Raw genomic sequence first — 20,509 nt, 5'->3', positions numbered from 1 at the left:
AGTAGGTGGGTGGATGATCAATTTGATCAGCCGACGTAGGCACCGAGGATGCGTGGTATCGGTCCTTGTTAAGCCGTTCTACTGTAAAGAACTCGACTTCACGAGCAGGTTGTCCGGATACCAAAGCAGGGGAGCTATACCCTCTGTAAAGGATCCAAATTGCGATGGCAAGTCTTCGGATCATCCTCAAGGATGTTTTCCAGACAGTCGCCAATGGCTCATTGTGCAGCTCTAGTTCTAAGCAAAAAAGCATCTATACCTCTCAATGTTTTTAAGTCGTTATTTGCCTATTTTTGTAAAACTCAATAACTGTGTAAATGTTATAATCCTTCATAGATGAGATAAGATGTGATTACAGCAATCCAAATTCTCGATATTCTCCTATTCTTCCAAAATTTTGAGTGCAGTAAGAATGAACCATTTAGGAAAAGTTCGTGCCGAAAATGTTAGAAATGAAGTGAAATCAATAATACCATTTGTATTTGTAAACATTGAGTTAGTGTTTATTACGCACGTTTCTCAATATATCGTATCAAAATGGGCTCTGAAACCCAAAATAAATTTAGAAAGAAAAAAATTGATAAACGATTTTTGAGTAAGAATAAAACTATCAAACTATATAAAGAACGTCAAAGCAAAATTGACCTATTCAAGAAAGAAGTAGATGAGTTAAAGCAAAAATATGAGAAGGTGCTTCAGCAGTAACTATTTTCATATCCATTTCACTATAATAGTTTATTGCACCATATCTAATTGGATTTAAAATGCCCCATACATAATTTCTTTAATAGCTGTGTGCTTGATAAAATTTCTGATTCCCAAACCATCTGATACTTGGCTGCGAATATAGTAATTCCACTAGACAGTTAGAACTGCAAGTCTTTAAAAATAAAAACTTCTAAATTTTTGGATCCCAAATTTAATTTGAATTCTCTACCTGTTTATCCCTCCATTATTTTACACATTCTTAATTATTCTATATATTGTTGACTAAGCCACGAATTTTAAAACAACAAATGAATTTCATCTAATAAAGCCATTTATTAAAAGGGCGACCTGCCCTTTGATGTGCCTTTATTGTAAAAAATAAACCGCCATCCTTTGAAAACATGCCTTCTTATTCATATTCCATTTTAAAAAATTAACTGTTTAAATAATATTTACACAGTGGTAAATTTATTTGTGTTTATAGGCTTAGTTCTGATTACCTTAAATTTAAGGTTTATTTCTAATTATAGATATTTACTTTTTTAAGATTATTCTAAATTGGTTAAATTTGTATAAGTTTCTCTTTTTTAAGGTATATTAATGAATTTTTAAAGTTATTTTGTAAATAAATACCTTTTTAAAAAAAAAAATGCTCCTTTTAATTTTATTGTCTCATAATTTACAGTTTAAAATATAGACGAAAACTTTGAAGTTTATCAATAATTTTTTTATACTTTTTTTGAAAAAATATGCGTATAGTGAATTGTTTTTTAGCATGTCTTAAATTACTTTTTGAAATGCACACATAAAATAGGAAAAGAAGGTAATTTAAAAATCGTTGAGGTTCATGTTCAGTTATTACATAATATTAAACATATTGTTAAATTTTTACTGTGTTAAGTGAGCACCTTGTCCTTTTTTATTCATAGGGATAACTCACTATTCGTTACATCTCTATTGAAAATGAATAGTTTTTATTAAGCTATGTTCTTCAGTAATTGAGATTGAAATTCTTGATTGAGATTTCATTTATAGATTTTTTTTAGCCAATTCATGAAGAAATTTCATTTTTTATTATGTTTTCTATTTTAATAGTGGCATTATATAAATCATTATTAGAAAAAGGGAGAAACCACAAGACTGCCCTCATAATTAAAGATTTAACTTAAACAAAACCACTCTAATGTGTAAGAACTATGCAATTATTTTCTCAATTATTAGTTCTTTTTATATGTATAATTTTCTATGCTATATAAATTTAGATAATTCATAATGATTTCTGAAGTTATGTTTTTTTTCTTCATAGATAACTACATCTGAAAATATAGAAACATTTGATGATATTCCATTGTCAATAAGAACAAGAAAAGGTATTTAAACAATTATTTATTTTTCAATTATAAAAGTTTTTGTTATAGGTTATAAAGCTATTCTATTGTATATAAAATATGTATATAGAATATTAGATATATATAAAATATTTCAAAATGAAATGTATTCTATATCTATTATATTTCAAAATATTTTTTACAAATATTTTCGGCATTCCAACTTTGTTATTATCAGTAACGAAAAAAGGTTTTTTTAATAAGTTTATCTAATATTATTCATATACATTGTCACAGACCTTGATAGTGGTTATATTTGTGAAACATAATTGAGTTTTAGAAACATAGAGCTTTTATACTTATCCTTGTGAGCCATTTATATATTACTTAAAATCGTTTTGGGAAATTCTAGACCCTCTCCCAAACTAACATAAGAAGATTGAAGCTTCTTCCGCTTATATTTTGCTATAACTTTACTTTTACTGTATTAATCTAATTTTAAAAACTTATAAGTATTTATTTAGATCAGAGTTGCAGTTTTGACATCAAAAAACTGTCATAAACTGTTAAAATTTGACAAAAAACAAGCAAAAACCTTTCTGCCATTGAGGACATTTTATTAGAAGTTGAACTCGCTGTGGCAAAATCGTGATGACACCACAGCATTGTCGCGGAACGTTACCAAGTTCTTGCAGAAAGATTTTTCCTTTGGGAAGTGAGAAATTTAGTTTCTCTTTTCTGCGGAAATTTTCGAAAGATTTAATCTTTTCTTCAAAATTATAATCAAAAGAAGCCTTACTCGTGCATCAGTATAGGAAAAAATGCTTATGATTTTTATATTCCCATTGGAGAATAATGAAGTAAAAAATTTGGTTTTTCTTTTCAGTAGAAATTTTCATTCTATTTTTTCATGCAGTTATTACTACTGATTTACACATTGCTTTTAAAATCTGATATTTTTAATGCAGTATTATTCATTACAATAACTGAATCTCGGAATGAAAACATGCATTTTGTAACCCCTTTTAAAGAGTCCAATTGCATGATTTTCCCGTCAATCACTTTTTTCGGTAGTTACAGCAACAGATTTCACGATTTTTTAAAAAAATTTTTAAAGTGATGATGAATTACAAAATGCAAAAACGGAAATAATTAGTGTGTTATCTTCCTACAAAAAGTGAGAATATTGTTCATAATATTAGAATAAAATAATATTCAATTAAAAAAATTATTTTATTTGTTCCAATTTTTTTATTTATTTATTTTTTGAACTTAATGCTTCTGACACTTTAAATTCGTAACATGTAAATTCGTTATTAGATATTTTTCAGCAAGCTATTAGTATTAGAGAGGTATGATGCAGAAAAACTGAAAAAATTCTGCCACAGAGTCAAACTACAAAGCTGTTAAATTTTACACAATACTTGCATTATAATTACTACTATAATCAGGGTTAGGTTTTTGACATCAAGAGCTGGTTTTTGTCATGACATGTCAAAAGGAGTTAAAATGGCAATAAATAAAAATTGATTTTAATATAATGAATTAGGGGATTGTCGAGTGTTTTTTTTTTTAAATTTTTTTTTAAAGTTTATTGTTTTATTTTCAATAATTTAACAAATTAACAGAAAATTAAATTTCAATCTTACTCTTTTTATAAATAATTATTTAATATTTTCTAACCCAAAATTTGAGTTTTCAACAGTATTACTCAAAACAAAAAGAGTTTAATATCAAAATAATTCAAGAATATAATTAATTAATCACTTATAATTTTATATGTATCCTCTAACAATAACAAATGTTTAAAATGAAATAAAGCTGTTTTTCGTTACATTGCAATTTCAACCTTAGTTATGTCTGTGATAGTAACATAGTGTGAAAAAAAAAATCAATTTATGTGATTTTATTACAAGTTTTCTGTTTCTAGGTTTGAAGGAGTGTGGTTATTTCACTCCAACTGAAATTCAGAAGGAAACTATTCTCTTAGGACTAAAAGAACGAGATATATTAGGAGCTGCAAAAACAGGGTCTGGCAAAACTCTAGCTTTTGTTATACCTGTAAGTGACTTGCATATTTAAAAAATATAAAAATTAAACAAAACTGTATGTAAATATTTCAAATTATGTAATTTATTTATTTATTTTTGTCATGCTTTAAAATTGTCCCTGAAAACATACTATTTTCTAAAGTATAATTTGTAGATTTATTACTTTCACGCTCACACTTTTATAAAATTGCTTTCGTAATATTTAATTGTAATATCTACACTGAAAGTCAATCTATTGGAATGTATTTGGCATTCATTTTCAAATATTATCTTTCTGTAAAACTGGTGAGGATAATCTATTAAAAAAAAAATTATTTTACTATTTTTTTTACTGTCTCTCTTTTTAAAAAAAATCTTCGGTTCTCAAAAAGATAGAACAATTTTTTATTTCTTAACACAAAATGTTTGTTTTGATAACTATTTTTAATCAATTTTCGCTAACTGGTACTAACAACGGTTCAGACATGAGGCTTTACCGAGTTTTTAACCAGAGAAGAATTCTTAATATTAGTACATTATTTTGTTGTTTTACTTTATTATTATTTAATTATCTAAAACTCTAGAACAACGGATGGGGCCAGTTTGACCACTCTTGTTTTTTGTTGCACTATAATTCAAAAAAATAACTTATGGAAAGTGTTGAGTATTTCTGACTTGCCATAATTTGATCCAATTTAAGTGCTTATTTAATAATTCAAACTGTTCACCTTATAGAAACATATATCCTTGTAGAACCTTATAACAAGAATGATGGAAAGAGCCAGAGTGACCCCATTGGTAGGTATCCCATAACCCTACATAGATTTGAGTATAAGTACTCTTTGGTAAGTATAAGATTCCCTAGTTTCATGTAGAAAAAAAATAAAGAAAGAAGTCTTTCAAAATATTTGTTATTATTTAAAGAGAAAAGGAAACTCAATTGTCGAAGAGACTAATGTATAATAAGTATTTTTTCAAGGTCAGTATTCTTTTTGAATTAATTTCGTTAACCGAATTAATAAAATACCACAGAATTTCGATGATCAAGTCTATAATAGGTTTTATTAAATTTATTGTGATTATATTTTAAGATTTTGTATGTCTAATTGATCTACACAAAAACAATCGAGGAAGAACTACACTGGCCCCTTTAGTCTTTCTAGGTATACAGCAATGTTCATTCTTTCTAGTGTTGATAATGATTTATGCATTAAGTTTGGACTGTCAATGTACACATGTTGTTGGGAAAAAAACTTTAAATAAGTATATATATAATTAGAGGATTTCTTTTTGTTCTAAAAATTTTCATGTGCTCAATTTGTTTCATGGTTTGAGTTCATTGGTAATTTCAGACTTTTTGTTCTTTTATCCACTGTCATGCCTGATACTTGCAATTTTATTCACTTTGAAATTAACAGTTTTTACATATTTAAAATTTTCCAGTTTTTTTTATTTTTTATTTGAATCAATTTTGTAATAACATTTTTGGGGGTTTCGTTTTTAGTTACTAGAACAGCTTTTTGTTTCTGGCTGGACCATACTTGATGGTCTAGGTGCACTTATCATCACTCCAACGAGAGAGCTAGCTTATCAGATTTATGAAGTTATCAACAAAGTTGGAGCCAATCATACATTTTCTGTTGGCTTAATTATTGGTGGAAAAGTAAGTCACCTTTCATTAACAGTTTTAGTCATTTATGGACTACATAATGTAAGATGTAATATTTATGTTTCTTTATAGGATTTAGCTAAAGAAAGAAAACTGCTTGATAAGTGTAACATAATGATTTGTACTCCTGGTCGCCTTTTACAGCACATGGACGAAAATCCTCTGTTTGACTCAATGAATTTAAAGATTTTGAGTGAGTTAATTTTAGTGCTTGTGTTAAGTAGGGATGCAACTGATAGTTAGTGGTTTGGCTGAATAATCGAATATCCAATATTTCACTCAGCAATAGCTGAATATCCTGCTGTCAAATAGTGAATCATTAATTTTGATTTCAACCAAAATACTGAATATTGCTCTTTTCAGATAGTTCTTACTGAAGCTTAGAATTAAATTACCAAGCATTGAGCCCTCTAAAAAACACTGAGCAGAAAAAAATATCTGTTACGCACTTCCACTGAATAACATTCTGAGAAAGCTTCCAACTGGAAAGTTCAGAAAAATCCGGAGCTAGTGCTCAGAGTTTAGGATATAGTTCGAACAAATTTTAACAAAAATGTAAACATTTTAATAAAACTAAACAAAAATATAATATTAAAATTTTGTATCAATAAAGGTTTTGAATAATCTATTTTAATGTAATCTTAGAAACTTATAGCTTTTATTTGGTAAACTGTTATCTAAGTTATAATAACGTACCTCAGTTTTATAGACATTCTTAAAGATTATTGCTTAATCAAGTTTATTATTTGATTTTTATGTTTAAACCTTTCTTTTATTATAATGTATATGAAATATTGTTTTTTTTTTTATATAATATTTAAAGCAAGTACAATTAAGGATTACTAATATTGCATTACTCTCTTTGACCAATTATGTAATGCTTTCTTCATTCCCCTATTTTAAACTTGTTTCTTTTTAATTTGCATTCTTTTTTATTTCTAATTTTAGGTCTCAAATGCATACAAAATTTTGCACTTAGAAGCAACCTCATCAAATTTTAACTAGAACAATTATTTATTTGGCATTATTTTTCATTATTAAATTATTGGAATTTTTATTAAATTAATGACGTAATTTAATTGAAATAAAGTTTTACAGTAGATCTTTATAAAGCAAATCTTGAAACATAAGGATTTGCATTATTTAGAATTTTGTGTTATCTATATTATTTTACTTATCATTAAACTAAAATAATTTTTAAATACAAATAGTTTAAAACACAATATGCAATTATGTATTTTTTGCTGAAAAAAAGTTAAAGTTATCAATAGCATTAGAACTAAAACCAACAAATTTATCAAGTTTGGTTTGCTAAAGAAATATGAAAGTTAAAGAAATAGAATGTTTCTAATCGGGAATTGAGGTTTATAGAATTGCATTATATAGATCTTTTATAGTATAAAGTTTGAAAACATTTAAATTTTCTTAATGTGTTATTTATCCTATAGAGGATTAAAACACTCATTACCAAACTGTTAAAACCAAAAGAAAAATGCAATGACTAAATTATCTCATTTTTCTCTCTTGTTTGTAAATTGTATTTGAAATTTTTACTATCATAAAAATGTATTAATACTTTCTGAATTTTATTAATGTTTCACTTTCTAAGCTTATTGCCTATTCTATAATTATTTTTAGTACTAGATGAAGCTGATAGAATTTTGGATTTAGGATTTGCCAAAACCTTGGATGCTATTATAGAAAATCTTCCTCAAGAGAGACAAACGCTTTTATTTTCTGCAACACAAACAAAGTAAGCTCAAGTTGAAGCATTTTTCAACTCTATACATTTTATTCCTCAAATACAGGCTGTTAAAATCTTTGTCAAAAGTGAAACTAATAAAGTACAGTACAACACCGAAATACACATGCAAATTAATATTCAAGTCAAAAAAGAAAGAAACGAAAAATAAACAAAAATAATGCTTTCAAAATCTTGCGAATAATTAGGCAGGCTAGGGAAATGAAAACTAGTTAGATTCTGTAATGTTGTTTCGAACTTCCTCTTTTTTCTTCTTTTTTTTTTCATTTAAAGTGTTTAGTTCTGCCTTTAACAGCAGGGATTTGCCAGATTTTTATAGTTGACACTNTAGAACTAAAACCAACAAATTTATCAAGTTTGGTTTGCTAAAGAAATATGAAAGTTTCTGTGTTTAATGAGGAATTGAGATTTATAGAATTACATTATATAGATCTTTTATAGTACTATAAACTTTAAAAACATTTAAAGTTTCTTTATCTTAATGTGTTATTTATCCTATAGAGGGTTAAAAAACTCATTACCAAACTGTTAAAACCAAAAGAAAAATGCAATAACTAAATTATCTCATTTTTCTCTCTTGTTTGTAAATTTTATTTGAAATTTTTACTATCATAAAAATGTATTCATACTTTCTGAATATTATTAATGTTTCACTTTCTAAACTTATTGCAAATTTTATAATTATTTTTAGTACTAGATGAAGCTGATAGAATTTTGGATTTAGGATTTGCCAAAACCTTGGATGCTATTATAGAAAATCTTCCTCAAGAGAGACAAACGCTTTTATTTTCTGCAACACAAACAAAGTAAGTTCAAGTTGAAGCATTTTTCAAGTCTATACGTTTTATTCCTCGAATGCAGACTGTTAAAATCTTTGTCACAAGTAAAACTAATAAAGTACAGTACAACACCGAAATGCACATACAAATTAATATTTAAGTCAAGAAAGGAAGAAAGAAAAGAAGAAAAAAAAAGAATGCTTTCAAAATCTTTCGAATAATTAGGCAGGCTAGGGAAATGAAAACTAGTTAGATTCCGTAATGTTGTTTCTAACTTCTTCTTTTTTTTTTTTTTCATTTAAAGTGTTTAGTTCTGCCTTGAACAGCAGGGATTTGCCAGATTTTGATAGTTGACACTGTGGAACATTTATTTATGACTTCTAATGTGTAAATAAATAGTATAAAAATAAGATACTTTTTTTTAGTTCATTTTTTATTGTGATTTTTAAATATTATTATTTTAATTTTGTATTAACGGTGGGCATTATGAAACTCATTGTATATATGCATTAAATCCATCAAAGTATATTTATTGCAATCATTGTGTAAATATTTACTATTAAATATTTACTTATTCCTTACCCTATTAATATACTGGTTTTGACTACTATAAACTTTTTTTTTCTTCTTTTTTAATGTGTCAACTATTCAATAATCAAAACATAACATATCAAAACATCATAAAGTAGCATAGCAATATATAATTTAGGAAAGGAATGAATAGATAATTTTCAGTTGATATTGTATAGTTAATTTTATGTTTTTGACAGTAAAAGATGTCTAGTTTTTTTTTATTTATTTATAAATATTAGCAACGATACATCAAAATTTAAAATCAAAATATTTCTGTATAAGTTAACTCAATCTTTATATATTGAAACTAGTACATATCTTGTGATTTTATTATCCAATTGGAATGTTCTGGCAACAATCAAAAAGTTGAAGACATTGATTTTATTGTTATTCTAGTTGAATACATGCCCATTCTTCATACCTGTTAAGAGAAAAAAATGAAAGTAGTCAATAAATCTGATTTAATTAACACTACAAATTCATACGTAAAACTCAAAGGCATATGCCATTACAATTAATAAAGCTCAAATAATTAAAATTTTATAATTTGTTGACATTCCTTATGGCTTTGTTATTAATTTAATCGAAACAGGTTTTTGTATGCTCAAAATTTACTGCAGTCAAGTAATTTTAAAGGGCTCAAAAAAATTTTTTACCAAAAATTGAAGTATATCACATAGAAACTTGGTTGTTCAAAAAGTCAGATTCATTCAACCGAACTCTTAATAATTAACCTAGAATTAATTTTATTTGTATTAAGTTTAATTTATTATTACATGTGTCCAGGTTTTATATTAATAGTTTGTTATGCCTTCTAAAAATATTATTTATTATAGGTCTGTAAAGGATTTGGCTAGATTAAGTTTAAAAAATCCTGTATATGTTTCTGTTGATGAACATGCAAAGTACACTACTCCAGAGGCTTTGCAACAAGTAATTAATTTTAATTATATTTTTGTAAAAACATTTTATAACAGGTTTATTATAAGAGTTATATTGATAAATATAGCTTAAATATTTAATTGCTTGATTATTTTTTATTATTCTTTAATTGGTTGATTATTTTTTATGTGTTTAAAATACGTTCTGCGAACTTTTGGGATAAACTGTTAATATTGATGAAGTATGCTAAAATTTGCTGTTTATTCAGTGGTCGGAATTAATGTTCTACAAAAAATAAAATATTGTAGTCTTTACTTTTTTTGTAGTTGGTAGTGTAATGTGCTGTTTTTTGAAGAAAAAAAGTTGTGTAGTAGTGCAATACCAAAAAAGATGCACACACTAGAGAGATTCTTTGCAACTTGTTGTGTTAGTTTAAAAAGGAAAAAAAAAGTTTAAATGCAACAAATTTTTGGAATTTTATTTGTGCAATTTATACATGTGTTCATCAGTGAATGCTACAAGAATGTCCTTGGTATATTTTACTTAGTTTCTTTTATTTTTAATTTAGTTAACTGAGGCTCTAAAGATGTAACAAAATCACAAATATTTGAACATTATAACAAAAGAACAGTAAATCTTGAAATAAATACTGTGATAAAAGGTATAAAATGGTCAAGATTCAAAAAAAAAAGTCTAATAATTAAGTTGACTTATTTATTATTCTAAAAAAAATTTTTTTTTTTTTTTAATTTTCTTTCGATGTTTTTTTTTTNATTTAAGATGTTTTTTTTTTTTTTTTTTTTAAATTTTGATCCATATAAGTTGAATCCTGTAGCAAAATTTGTCTCCTAAATGTAATAAAGTGAAAACTGCATTTCAAAAGTAGTTTCAATCACTGCATTTTTAAATAAATGCTTGTAGTTAGCTACATTTGTAATAAAATAATTGTAGTTAATTACGAAAAAAATGTAGTTTTTCAGACCACAGTATTTTTACTATTTGTGCCTATTTATTCCTTACAGTTTGTTTTTTAAAAAAAAAACTTTTTTTGCTTGTCTGTAATAGAGAATTACATCATACTCTTAGCTCAGTGTTTTAAAAATTGTGATTTTTTTAAAACGTATATAATATTTTAAATTATATAATATTGTAAATTTTTTCTAGTCCTTAAAATTTTTAATCCTGGTGTACTTTTTTGCTTTTTAAATATCTAAATTGTAATATAACATAACATAGTTATGTAATACATAAAATGCTGTTAGCATTATTCATATGTAATATAAATTACTTTTATAATAATTATTTTTTTAGTGTTTTGCAGTCTTTCTTCTAATATATATTTAACTTAAAACTGTAGAGTTTAATAGCTAAAGTAATTTCTTTGTTTATTCCTGGATTTTTAACTTTCAAATGCAAGAAATGTAGTGTGTAACAGGGAAAATTCAGCACTATTTTACCAGGGAGCTCTTGGTGGTTTAATGTATTGGTCTTTTTATACTAGTAATATTGTTTATATTATTTGTAAGCTTGTTTTGCTGTGTTATTTAAAAACAAAATATTTATTTTACAGAGTTTTATTGTTTGTGATGCTCATGACAAAATGAATTTAATTTGGTCTTTTATTAAAAGTCATAAAAAACAGAAGATTTTGGTATTTATGGCAAGTTGCAAGCAGGTAAGATAAAAAAAAATTTAACAGTTTGTTTTGCTTTCATTTTAAATATAAAGCACTACAAAATATATGAAATAATGTCTAATATGTTGTGAAGTGCCTCTCTTTAATTTAATTAGTTTTTCTAAATTCTAACTTCAAAATAAAAGAATAACCTTTTGATTATTGATACTATTATAATTATTCTAAAGCATATAATTATCTATGTATAGTGAAAGAAAGACTCTTTTTAAATCTAAAATCCCCAAAAAACTTTTCACATATTTTAGCTGTTTTAATCTGAGTATGATATTGTATGGGTAAAGAAAAATAAAAGATTATATGTATTCCTCATAAACTTAAACAGGGAAGGAAAAAAAAAATTTAAACTTTTAAAGCAAACTAAGGTTTTTTTTTTTCTCTTTATCAAATCAAATCTTTTGTATTCAAAAATATGCATTCAAACAAATTTTATTATCACAGTTTCAACTCCTCGAACTTGACATAAATTAGCACCCATTGTATCAATTGGTTGAGCTTAAGATGTTATAATTTATTTTTAAGTTTTGATTCTTTTATTTGTCCTCTTGCGCTCCTTGATGAAGTGATGTTTTTGCTAACATACATATTTTTAAACATTCTTCTTTTTTTTCTTCTTTGATTTGTTTTTCTAACTTTCTAAATTGTTTTCGAGTCAGCTAGTTCGCTTGTACAGGAAACATGCCTGTGTTACGTAAGAATGCTCCGTGCCAGAATTAATGAGGTGAATCTTCAGAACTATATTCATAAATCCAAATTTGCTTGCAACCTCAATGCAGTCAGAGGGAGTTTAAATCATCATAATCTAACTTACATAACTAAATTTGCAAATATAAGGTCTTTAAAAAGATAATAACTATAAGCCCATAGATAATTATTAGGTTAGTTACAAGAGTATCTGCTTTAGGCATGTATTTAAATTAACCAATTAACATGAATCATTTCTGTCTGTAGTTCCAAATTGATGAAAAGATTGTATTTATATGCAGTGGATTGATGTATAATACATGCAACTAGAATTTATTTAACCGTTCAACTAGAACCCTCTGAATGAATGAAAGTTTCAGATAAGATTAATTTGTACTAATGTCTATTCAAATTAAAAAAACAAGACCTCATCATAGTGTTGGATATTGAGTAATAAGCTATTTTAAAAAATCTGAAAATGATTTAGCATAAAAATATGCCCTTGTTTAAAACAGATTGATAAAAAAATGTACAGTTGTCACAGCAACAAAAATATTTTACGCCACATATTGTTAAGTTGTCAACTTCCCTCTCTATTTCTAGATCATAAGTTGGGGCTATTGTTCACCAGTGCACATGATCTTTTAAGAGGTGTTAGGATTTTCTAGCAAGTTGTTAACAAACTATAGTTAAAATGAGTGTTGAGCATTCATTAATGTTCATAAAATATTTGGTTTTGGTATCAAAGAATTCAGTGTTCTCAATGCCTTCTGAAAAACCTTAGCAATTCAGCTAGTTTGTCCAATAAAACAATAGTTAAATGAAAGAAATGTTAGCAGAATGAAACCACTCATCCCCTTCCTTCCAGTTCTGAATCCCATTATCCATTATGGAAACTACTAATACTTTAAAAAAATTTTTATTGTTTTGAAAGAAAGAAATATTTAAACTGTTATGGAATGCAAATATTTGACTGGAGTTAGTTCTGTTATATAGTACATTAGTAGTGAGTACAATAAATTAAAAATATATATATTTCTGAAAATAATCAGATTACAAATAATAATTAACATTAAAAAATAATTTTTTTAGTATTTGTCTGTTTTTCTTAGACACCCACACGTCAAATATCTTATTAAGTTGTACAATGCCCTATTCAGCCCATTCAGACAAACAAGTATATTTACATTTTTTGCATCAATTTGATATCAAAGTTTTGTTTTGGTGGAGTTCATAACACTGAACTTCCTCCAGCTGTCTACATAATGTAGTGGCATTACTGAAGCAATGTGAACGATGTTGTATACTGTTGAATACGAATGGTATAAATCAGTTTTCTTAAAAAAATCACTTCTTTAAAAAAAAAAAAAAACATCTTTCTCAGGTCTCACAATGTAGCAAATATTGTCATTCGTTACGTTGCCAAATGAGACATTTTGGTACTGTGGTGAGCAGCACTTAGAACCCTGAAAAAATTGGATAGTTGGCATTTTAAAAAATTGATTTTTAACTATTACAAAATACTGTAATGAACGCTTTTCAATTTTAAGTTGAAGGGTGCCATGGTCTTGAACTTTGGTGCCCCTGCAGTTTCCCTAAAGTTTTTCCACAAAGCTGATATATTCTTTGATTTAATTAAATATGCATTTATTTCAAGGACTTACTCGGAAACTCCATCTACTCTCGTTTGCCAACCTCTGAGGTATCCTAATGATCATCTTGCCCCCCTTAAAATATAATACTTTTTTTTATTAAAAAAAAGAAAGATAATTTTTGCTTATAAACTATATAATAATTCTGATTTTATGTAAGGCCATTTTGGTAATATGTTCGTCGTTGCAAATTGAACGATCCTTTGAATTTCTACATACTTTTGTATTTTTTTTTACAACTATGAATTTTGTACAGCAAAGCAAAATGTGACCTAAAGCAAAAAATTTGGAAAAACAATCGCAAAAAAAGCTCTTAAAATTGCATTAACTTGCGTTGAAGTTGGAATTTCAAAAAAAAAAAATTTGATGTGTTCATAAACAAATATGGTCCATTCAGCTTGTTAAATCTCAATGGGCAATGATTCAGTAAAATTAGGTAACCTATGCACTAGACGTAGATTTAAAGAAACTTTTATAAATAGCTTTTAATTTCAAGATTATATTAACTTTAATGTTTTTTTCTAAATTGAATAATTTGTTTTTCACATAGTACTTAATGTAAAAGGATTTTATAAAAAAAAAACTCTATTTCACTCTATAGGTGAAGTTCACTTATGAAAGTATCTGTCGTCTGAGACCAGGAGTTAGTATAATGGCATTATATGGCAGTTTGCATCAACTAAGAAGGATGCAGATTTATGATGAATTCTGCAAAAAGAATCATGTTGTTATGTTTGCAACAGATGTCGCATCTAGAGGATTAGGTATGGCATTTTTATTTTACAAAAATTAACTAATTTTGATATAGATTTTAGTTTATAAATGAATTTGCATGTTTTAGTTAAAAAATATTTACAGTAGGGAACCGATTATCCGGAACGATCGGGACCATCGCTATTCCGGATAACTGATTTTTCCGGTTTTCTGAATCGCTACAAAAAGCAGCTTTCTTTTATTGTTAAACCCAACTAAAAAAAAATTTTTGGAAATAATCTTGAAAAAACGAAGTAATACACTAATGATTATTTCCAAAATGATGGTAAGGTAAACATCTTTCAAAAAAGAAAGGAAAATCCAAAAATCTTACGAGGAAAAAAAAATTTTTTTTTAAAAAATGGCGGAAAAATTTATCGAATTTCGTTCCGGTTTTTTGGTTTTCCGGTTTACTGATTTCCGGATAACGGGTTCTGTACTGTATTTACTTATTTATTTTTGTGAATGCTCTTGCTGTTATCTTATGTGTGTTTTAATTGAATTACCTATCTATAATTTCTTAATAGAATCACAGAAGATCTGTATTTAAAGCTATGTTATATTATGATGAACTTCAATATTTTAAAGCTTTATTAAATACATATCCATCAGAGAAAATAGTCACTGTTGAAACTCTGTAATTCATGTGTCTCATTTAGCTAAAAAAAAAAATTAATATTTTGTCAATACATAGCTGTTTTAATGGGGGGGGGGGAAATTTTAAGCCTATATACATTATTTTTATTGTTATTTTAATATTTCTAGTAATGCTTCTTATTACAACATTTTTTAAATTTTCGTTTCGTTACCTTTTATTTTCCTCAAAGAATATTTATATAAATTTAATGTACAAACTAAAAATTTCATTAAAGAAGTTGCTAACTAGAATAGATTAAAAATAGCATATCTTTAATCGATCCCTACTTGTTTTTCCCTGGTTATAAATCAGCAACCAAAATTATCTGTAATTGTCTTGTTCAAAGAATAAAAATGTGATCTTATTTCTATCTGTATATGTTGCCCTAAAACTGGAAAGCTGTTAATGTAAACAGTACCTAGCTAATCTTCAGCTTAACTGGGAGGATTTATTAAAGTGTAGAATCATAAAAAAATTTTAGTTAGATGTGTACATTAATGGCTTCCACCTTGTTAAAGTTCAAAATGTTTGTTTATTTTATTTACTTTCCCTGCTTCTATCCCCTCTGCTTTTTATTTGTTGTCAATGGTTGTTTTTTTCTTCTTATAATCATTGAATCTAATATGTGAATAACATTATTAATTTCCTAAATTTTAATAATATTTTGAATCATAAGATTCTTGGTGTTTGGTTTGAGATTTTTAATTGGCTGTTCTACTAATTTGCCATTGTTTTTTTGTAGCAACTTAATTCTTCAGCTATCTAAAAATGAATAACATTGTAAATTTTAGATTACAAAAACATTGCTGATGTTCCAGAAAAGATCTGATTTTACTTAGTAGTTCATTTGGGGATTATCTAGGTAGTTTGTCCAACTGTTTAGATAATCCATAGAATAACTGATTTCTGCGTTTGAGCTATAACACTGAAATTGTTTTTTAGAAAAAATGTTTTAAAAAAAATTTCTCCTTTACTTGAGTAATGGAAACATTGTTCTTTTAAAAAAATAACGTAATAACATGTAATAAAAAAAATATGAAATATATTTTCTCAGGATATACCATAATAAAAATTCTAATATTGCCCAGCACTAGTCTTAATTGTCTGAAAGTATTTTAAGCTTGTCCTTTACTTAAAATTTCAAAAATAGTTAAAACACTTAAAATTTTAAATACAATGACTATGCACTTATTCATATCAAAAAATAGATATCGAATTGCTGAAAAAAATTAGTGCTGAGTAAAAAATACAATACCAGCTGAAAGCATACAATTCAATTTTTCTTTCAATAAATTTTAGTAAATTATGAAATATATAATTATACTTAATTCAAAAGGTTGCATAATTTTATGTAATATCTATAAAAGTTAGAGTTTTTTTAAAAATAAAACCAACCATTTTAAGAAAGATGGGATTCCTATTCAATAATAACAGTTTATGAAGTTTCAGATTGGCTTATTGATTAAATTCTAAATTTTATAGCTTTGTTCACATAAATCTACAAGTTTAGGGAAGTTCAAGAAAAAAAGGTATAACATACTAATTTGAATTCACTTGCTTTTTATTTATTTACTTTTAAATATATTATTCACATTTAATAATAGTTTAACCAATAAGATATTAATTTTGTATTTTTTGATTTCTTGCACTTTTTTCATTGCCTAAACTACATAAAATTATTTATGGACAGTTTGAGGGGAGGACCACAAAAAAAATTTTTTTTCACAGTGAATTTATTCATAGTATACAAAATCCTGCTAACTCTGGCTTAAATTAATATATTCTTCATAACAAGTAAACATTGATATGCTTTCCTAAAGAATCATATTAATAAAAGGTTAATAGTGTACACTAAATACCAGTTTCCTTGTTTATATATAAAAAGAAAAACTTTGCTTTCTGTGCTAAAGAATAATGGACCGATAAAAAAATTTCTTTTCCTAATTTATTTATTTATTTTTTTGCAGATTTTCCTAATGTTAATTGGGTTGTTCAATTAGATTGTCCTGAAGATGTTAACACTTATATACATCGTGCTGGGCGAACTGCTAGGTAAATTCATTGTTTTATTATTTGTTTCCTCTTTCCATTTAATTTTATTGCATTATAAATTGTTAACAAATTGGAAATAAAATTTATCCTTTTTAGAAAGAAAATGACAAAACATCTTGAATATTTTTATACTAACTTTCAAAACTGCATTTAAATCTTTCAATATTTTTGTTTTAATGAAATTTGCATGAGCTCAAAATTCAGTTTGTAAAAAGAAAAAGAAAATTCTTTCTTTTTACTTTTTTATTGACTTTAAATTTGTAATTATTTTAAATTTACCTTATATTTAAATTTATCAGCTCATATAAATTGTAAGGAGCTTGTTTCTGAAATATCTTTTACATACCAATGACTATAATTTTTGGAGATAGTTATGATGCAGAAATAGAAAGCAGCTCATTGATAATTAGATTTAAGATCATTCAGTTCCCACAGCATTTTAGAGTGTCTATGTAATCTGTTTTTCGATACCTAGACTCATGAAAATGCAAGAATAATGATGAAATAAAATTGTCAAGATACTTATATCTTTTCATGTGAATTTTATCTACATTTCATTTGTTCACATCACTTTCAGACTGATGAATACTATTTTTGGGGATTGTTATGATGCAGAAATAGAAAACAACTCATTGATAATTGGATTTAAGATCATTAAGTTCTCACAGCATTTTAGAGTGTCCATGTAATCTGTTTTTTGATACCTAGACTCATAAAAATGCAGGAACAATGATAAAATAAAATTGTTAAGATACTTTTATCTTTTCATATGAATTTTATCTACATTTCATTTGTTTACATCACTTTCAGACTGATGAATGCTATTTTTGGAGACTGTTATGATGCAGAAATAGAAAACAACTAATTAATAATTGGATTTAAGATCATTAAGTTCTCACAGCATTTTAGAGTGGCTATGTAATCGGTTTTTCGATACCTAGACTCATGAAAATGCAAGAATAATGATGAGTCAAGATACTTATATCTTTTCATGTGAATTTTATCTACATTTCATTTGTTCACATCACTCTCAGACTGATCAATACTATTTTTGGAGATTGTTATGATGCAGAAATAAAAAACAACTCATTGATAATTGGATTTTAGATCATTAAGTTCTCACAGCATTTTAGAGTGTCTATGTAATCTGTTTTTTGATACCTAGACTCATAAAAATGCAAGAATAATGATAAAATAAAATTGTTAAGATACTTTTATCTTTTCATATGAATTTTATCTACATTTCATTTGTTTACATCACTTTCAGACTGATGAATGCTATTTTTGGAGACTGTTATGATGCAGAAATAGAAAACAACTAATTGATAATTGGATTTAAGATCATTAAGTTCTCACAGCATTTTAGAGTGTCTATGTAATCTGTTTTTCGATACCTAGACTCATGAAAATGCAAGAATAATGATGAAATAAAATTGTCAAGATACTTATATCTTTTCATGTGAATTTTATCTACATTTCATTTGTTTACATCACTTTCAGACTGATGAATACTATTTTTGGAGATTGTTATGATGCAGAAATAGAAAACAACTCATTAATAATTTGATTTAAGATCATTAAGTTCTCACAGCATTTTAGAGTGTCTATGTAATCTGTTTTTCGATACCTAGACTCATGAAAATGCAAGAATAATGATAAAATAAAATTGCTAAGATACTTATATCTTTTCATGTGAATTTTATCTACATTTCATTTGTTAGCATCACTTTCAGACTGATTAATACTATTTTTGGAGATTGTTATAATGCATGCAATTTTTAACTGTTAGATGTGTTATCAATTTGTTGATTTTTAATACTTATCAGTTAAATATTTGTTAAATATAAATGAATTTGTTTTTGTTATAGGTATGAAAAAGGTGGTGAATCTCTTTTAGTGTTATTACCATCTGAGAAGGATTCCATGATTAAACAACTTGCAGATCGTAAAATACCTATTGAAGAAATAAAGTAAATATTTTTTTAAAATTTATTAGTTTTTTTCCTTTTAAAGAAAGTCTCTATAATATTATCTGTGTCGAATCAGCTCCTAAACTATCTGATGATAACTTTCTGTTTTCTTCCTCTGAAAAAAAGAACTTTTTCTAACCTTTGCAACTTTCTTGCAGTGAAAACTTCTTAGTTAAGTTTTGTACACTGATAACTAATAAAAAATATTTATGCAGGTTATACCAATGGAACTCATGTTTATTCTAAGAAATCCAAACTGCTAATTATTGCTTACCTACCTGTAAAAAAATCTTACTACTGTGTACAAAGATAACTATTTTTACGTCTGATTTACCTGAAAAAATATACTTGTTTATAATAAAGATGCACTGAATATTTAGATATTTTTCAGTTATTTTTGCCAAATATTTATAAGGAATCGAAAAGGTAAAGAAAATTATTTAAATCAACAATTATAAGTTTTTATTTTGCTTTAATCCTCAAAACTCTGAGCTCTTAGCCACGTTTGTACATCGATAATTTTCTGCTTATAAATTACATTTAAAATGAATGAATAGGGAGGAATTATTTGTTATACAGTCATTTGGGTCAAAGAAAAAAAATTCCCTGTAAAAACATTAAAGTAACACTATATTTATTTCATCGCATTAATTTTTTTCTATAAATAAATTGATTTCTTTTTATCTTGTGACTTTGTAAGAAAATAAATACTGCTTTTCTATATAAAAAGTAAGTTTTATATTGTTTGTTAATTTTTAGTTTGATACAAAATACTGTTTCAAGAAATATATTAATTTTATTCCCACTTTCTCTAATTATATATTCTTCCTCTTTAATAAATTACTTTTACTGTTTCCAAGCTTTTTATAATTATTATCCACTTTTTATTTATAATTTTAATTTTTCAAATATTATTATTTATTTTCCTTATTTACTGCCATTTTTCTATTATAAATACTTTTGTTTTCTTTTTAAACCAGGGCTAATCCAAATAAACTTCAAGATGTAAGAAGAAAGCTCGATGCTATTCTATCAAGGGATAAAAATTTTAAAGAATCTGCATCTAGGGTATGTGTTTTTTTTTCTTTGTTTTTTTCCATGTTTGGATTGGAAACTTGGTTTTATTTAAAGAGTGGCCATCCTGATTCTGTTCTTTAAATTAACTAAGACTTTTTTAAATTTTCAAAAACCTACAGATTTTTCTCATTTTATTTTGATTGTAATTAAAATATTCTATTAAGAATACTAATTGTAGATGCAAGCAATATTTCTTGAATTTACTCTTGTTTTATAATCATCATTTAGAATTACTAATAAAATGTACCTGTTTTATAAAA

The 20,509-nt window shown here is 26.0% G+C and overlaps 1 protein-coding gene across 1 annotated transcript in view; it reads left to right on the top strand.

Moving 5' to 3' along the window:
• Window positions 1-453: 453 nt before the first annotated feature.
• Window positions 454-20,509, top strand: part of LOC107440403 (probable ATP-dependent RNA helicase DDX10) — a 31,634-nt gene continuing 11,578 nt past the window's right edge. The window contains exons 1-12 of the mRNA XM_043050625.2: window positions 454-690; window positions 2,015-2,078; window positions 3,967-4,097; window positions 5,571-5,729; window positions 5,808-5,928; window positions 7,374-7,488; window positions 9,686-9,782; window positions 11,302-11,406; window positions 14,362-14,524; window positions 17,118-17,202; window positions 19,071-19,172; window positions 20,153-20,240. Of these exons, the coding sequence (XP_042906559.1) occupies window positions 538-690; window positions 2,015-2,078; window positions 3,967-4,097; window positions 5,571-5,729; window positions 5,808-5,928; window positions 7,374-7,488; window positions 9,686-9,782; window positions 11,302-11,406; window positions 14,362-14,524; window positions 17,118-17,202; window positions 19,071-19,172; window positions 20,153-20,240 (1,383 nt within the window). The 5' untranslated portion in view covers window positions 454-537. The remainder of the gene's footprint in view (window positions 691-2,014; window positions 2,079-3,966; window positions 4,098-5,570; window positions 5,730-5,807; window positions 5,929-7,373; window positions 7,489-9,685; window positions 9,783-11,301; window positions 11,407-14,361; window positions 14,525-17,117; window positions 17,203-19,070; window positions 19,173-20,152; window positions 20,241-20,509) is intronic.

This window comes from Parasteatoda tepidariorum, chromosome 4 (assembly GCF_043381705.1).
Source record: "Parasteatoda tepidariorum isolate YZ-2023 chromosome 4, CAS_Ptep_4.0, whole genome shotgun sequence".
Lineage (NCBI taxonomy): Eukaryota > Metazoa > Arthropoda > Arachnida > Araneae > Theridiidae > Parasteatoda > Parasteatoda tepidariorum.
Note: the sequence above shows the minus strand (reverse complement) of the source record. Positions and strands in the feature narration are given on the sequence as shown.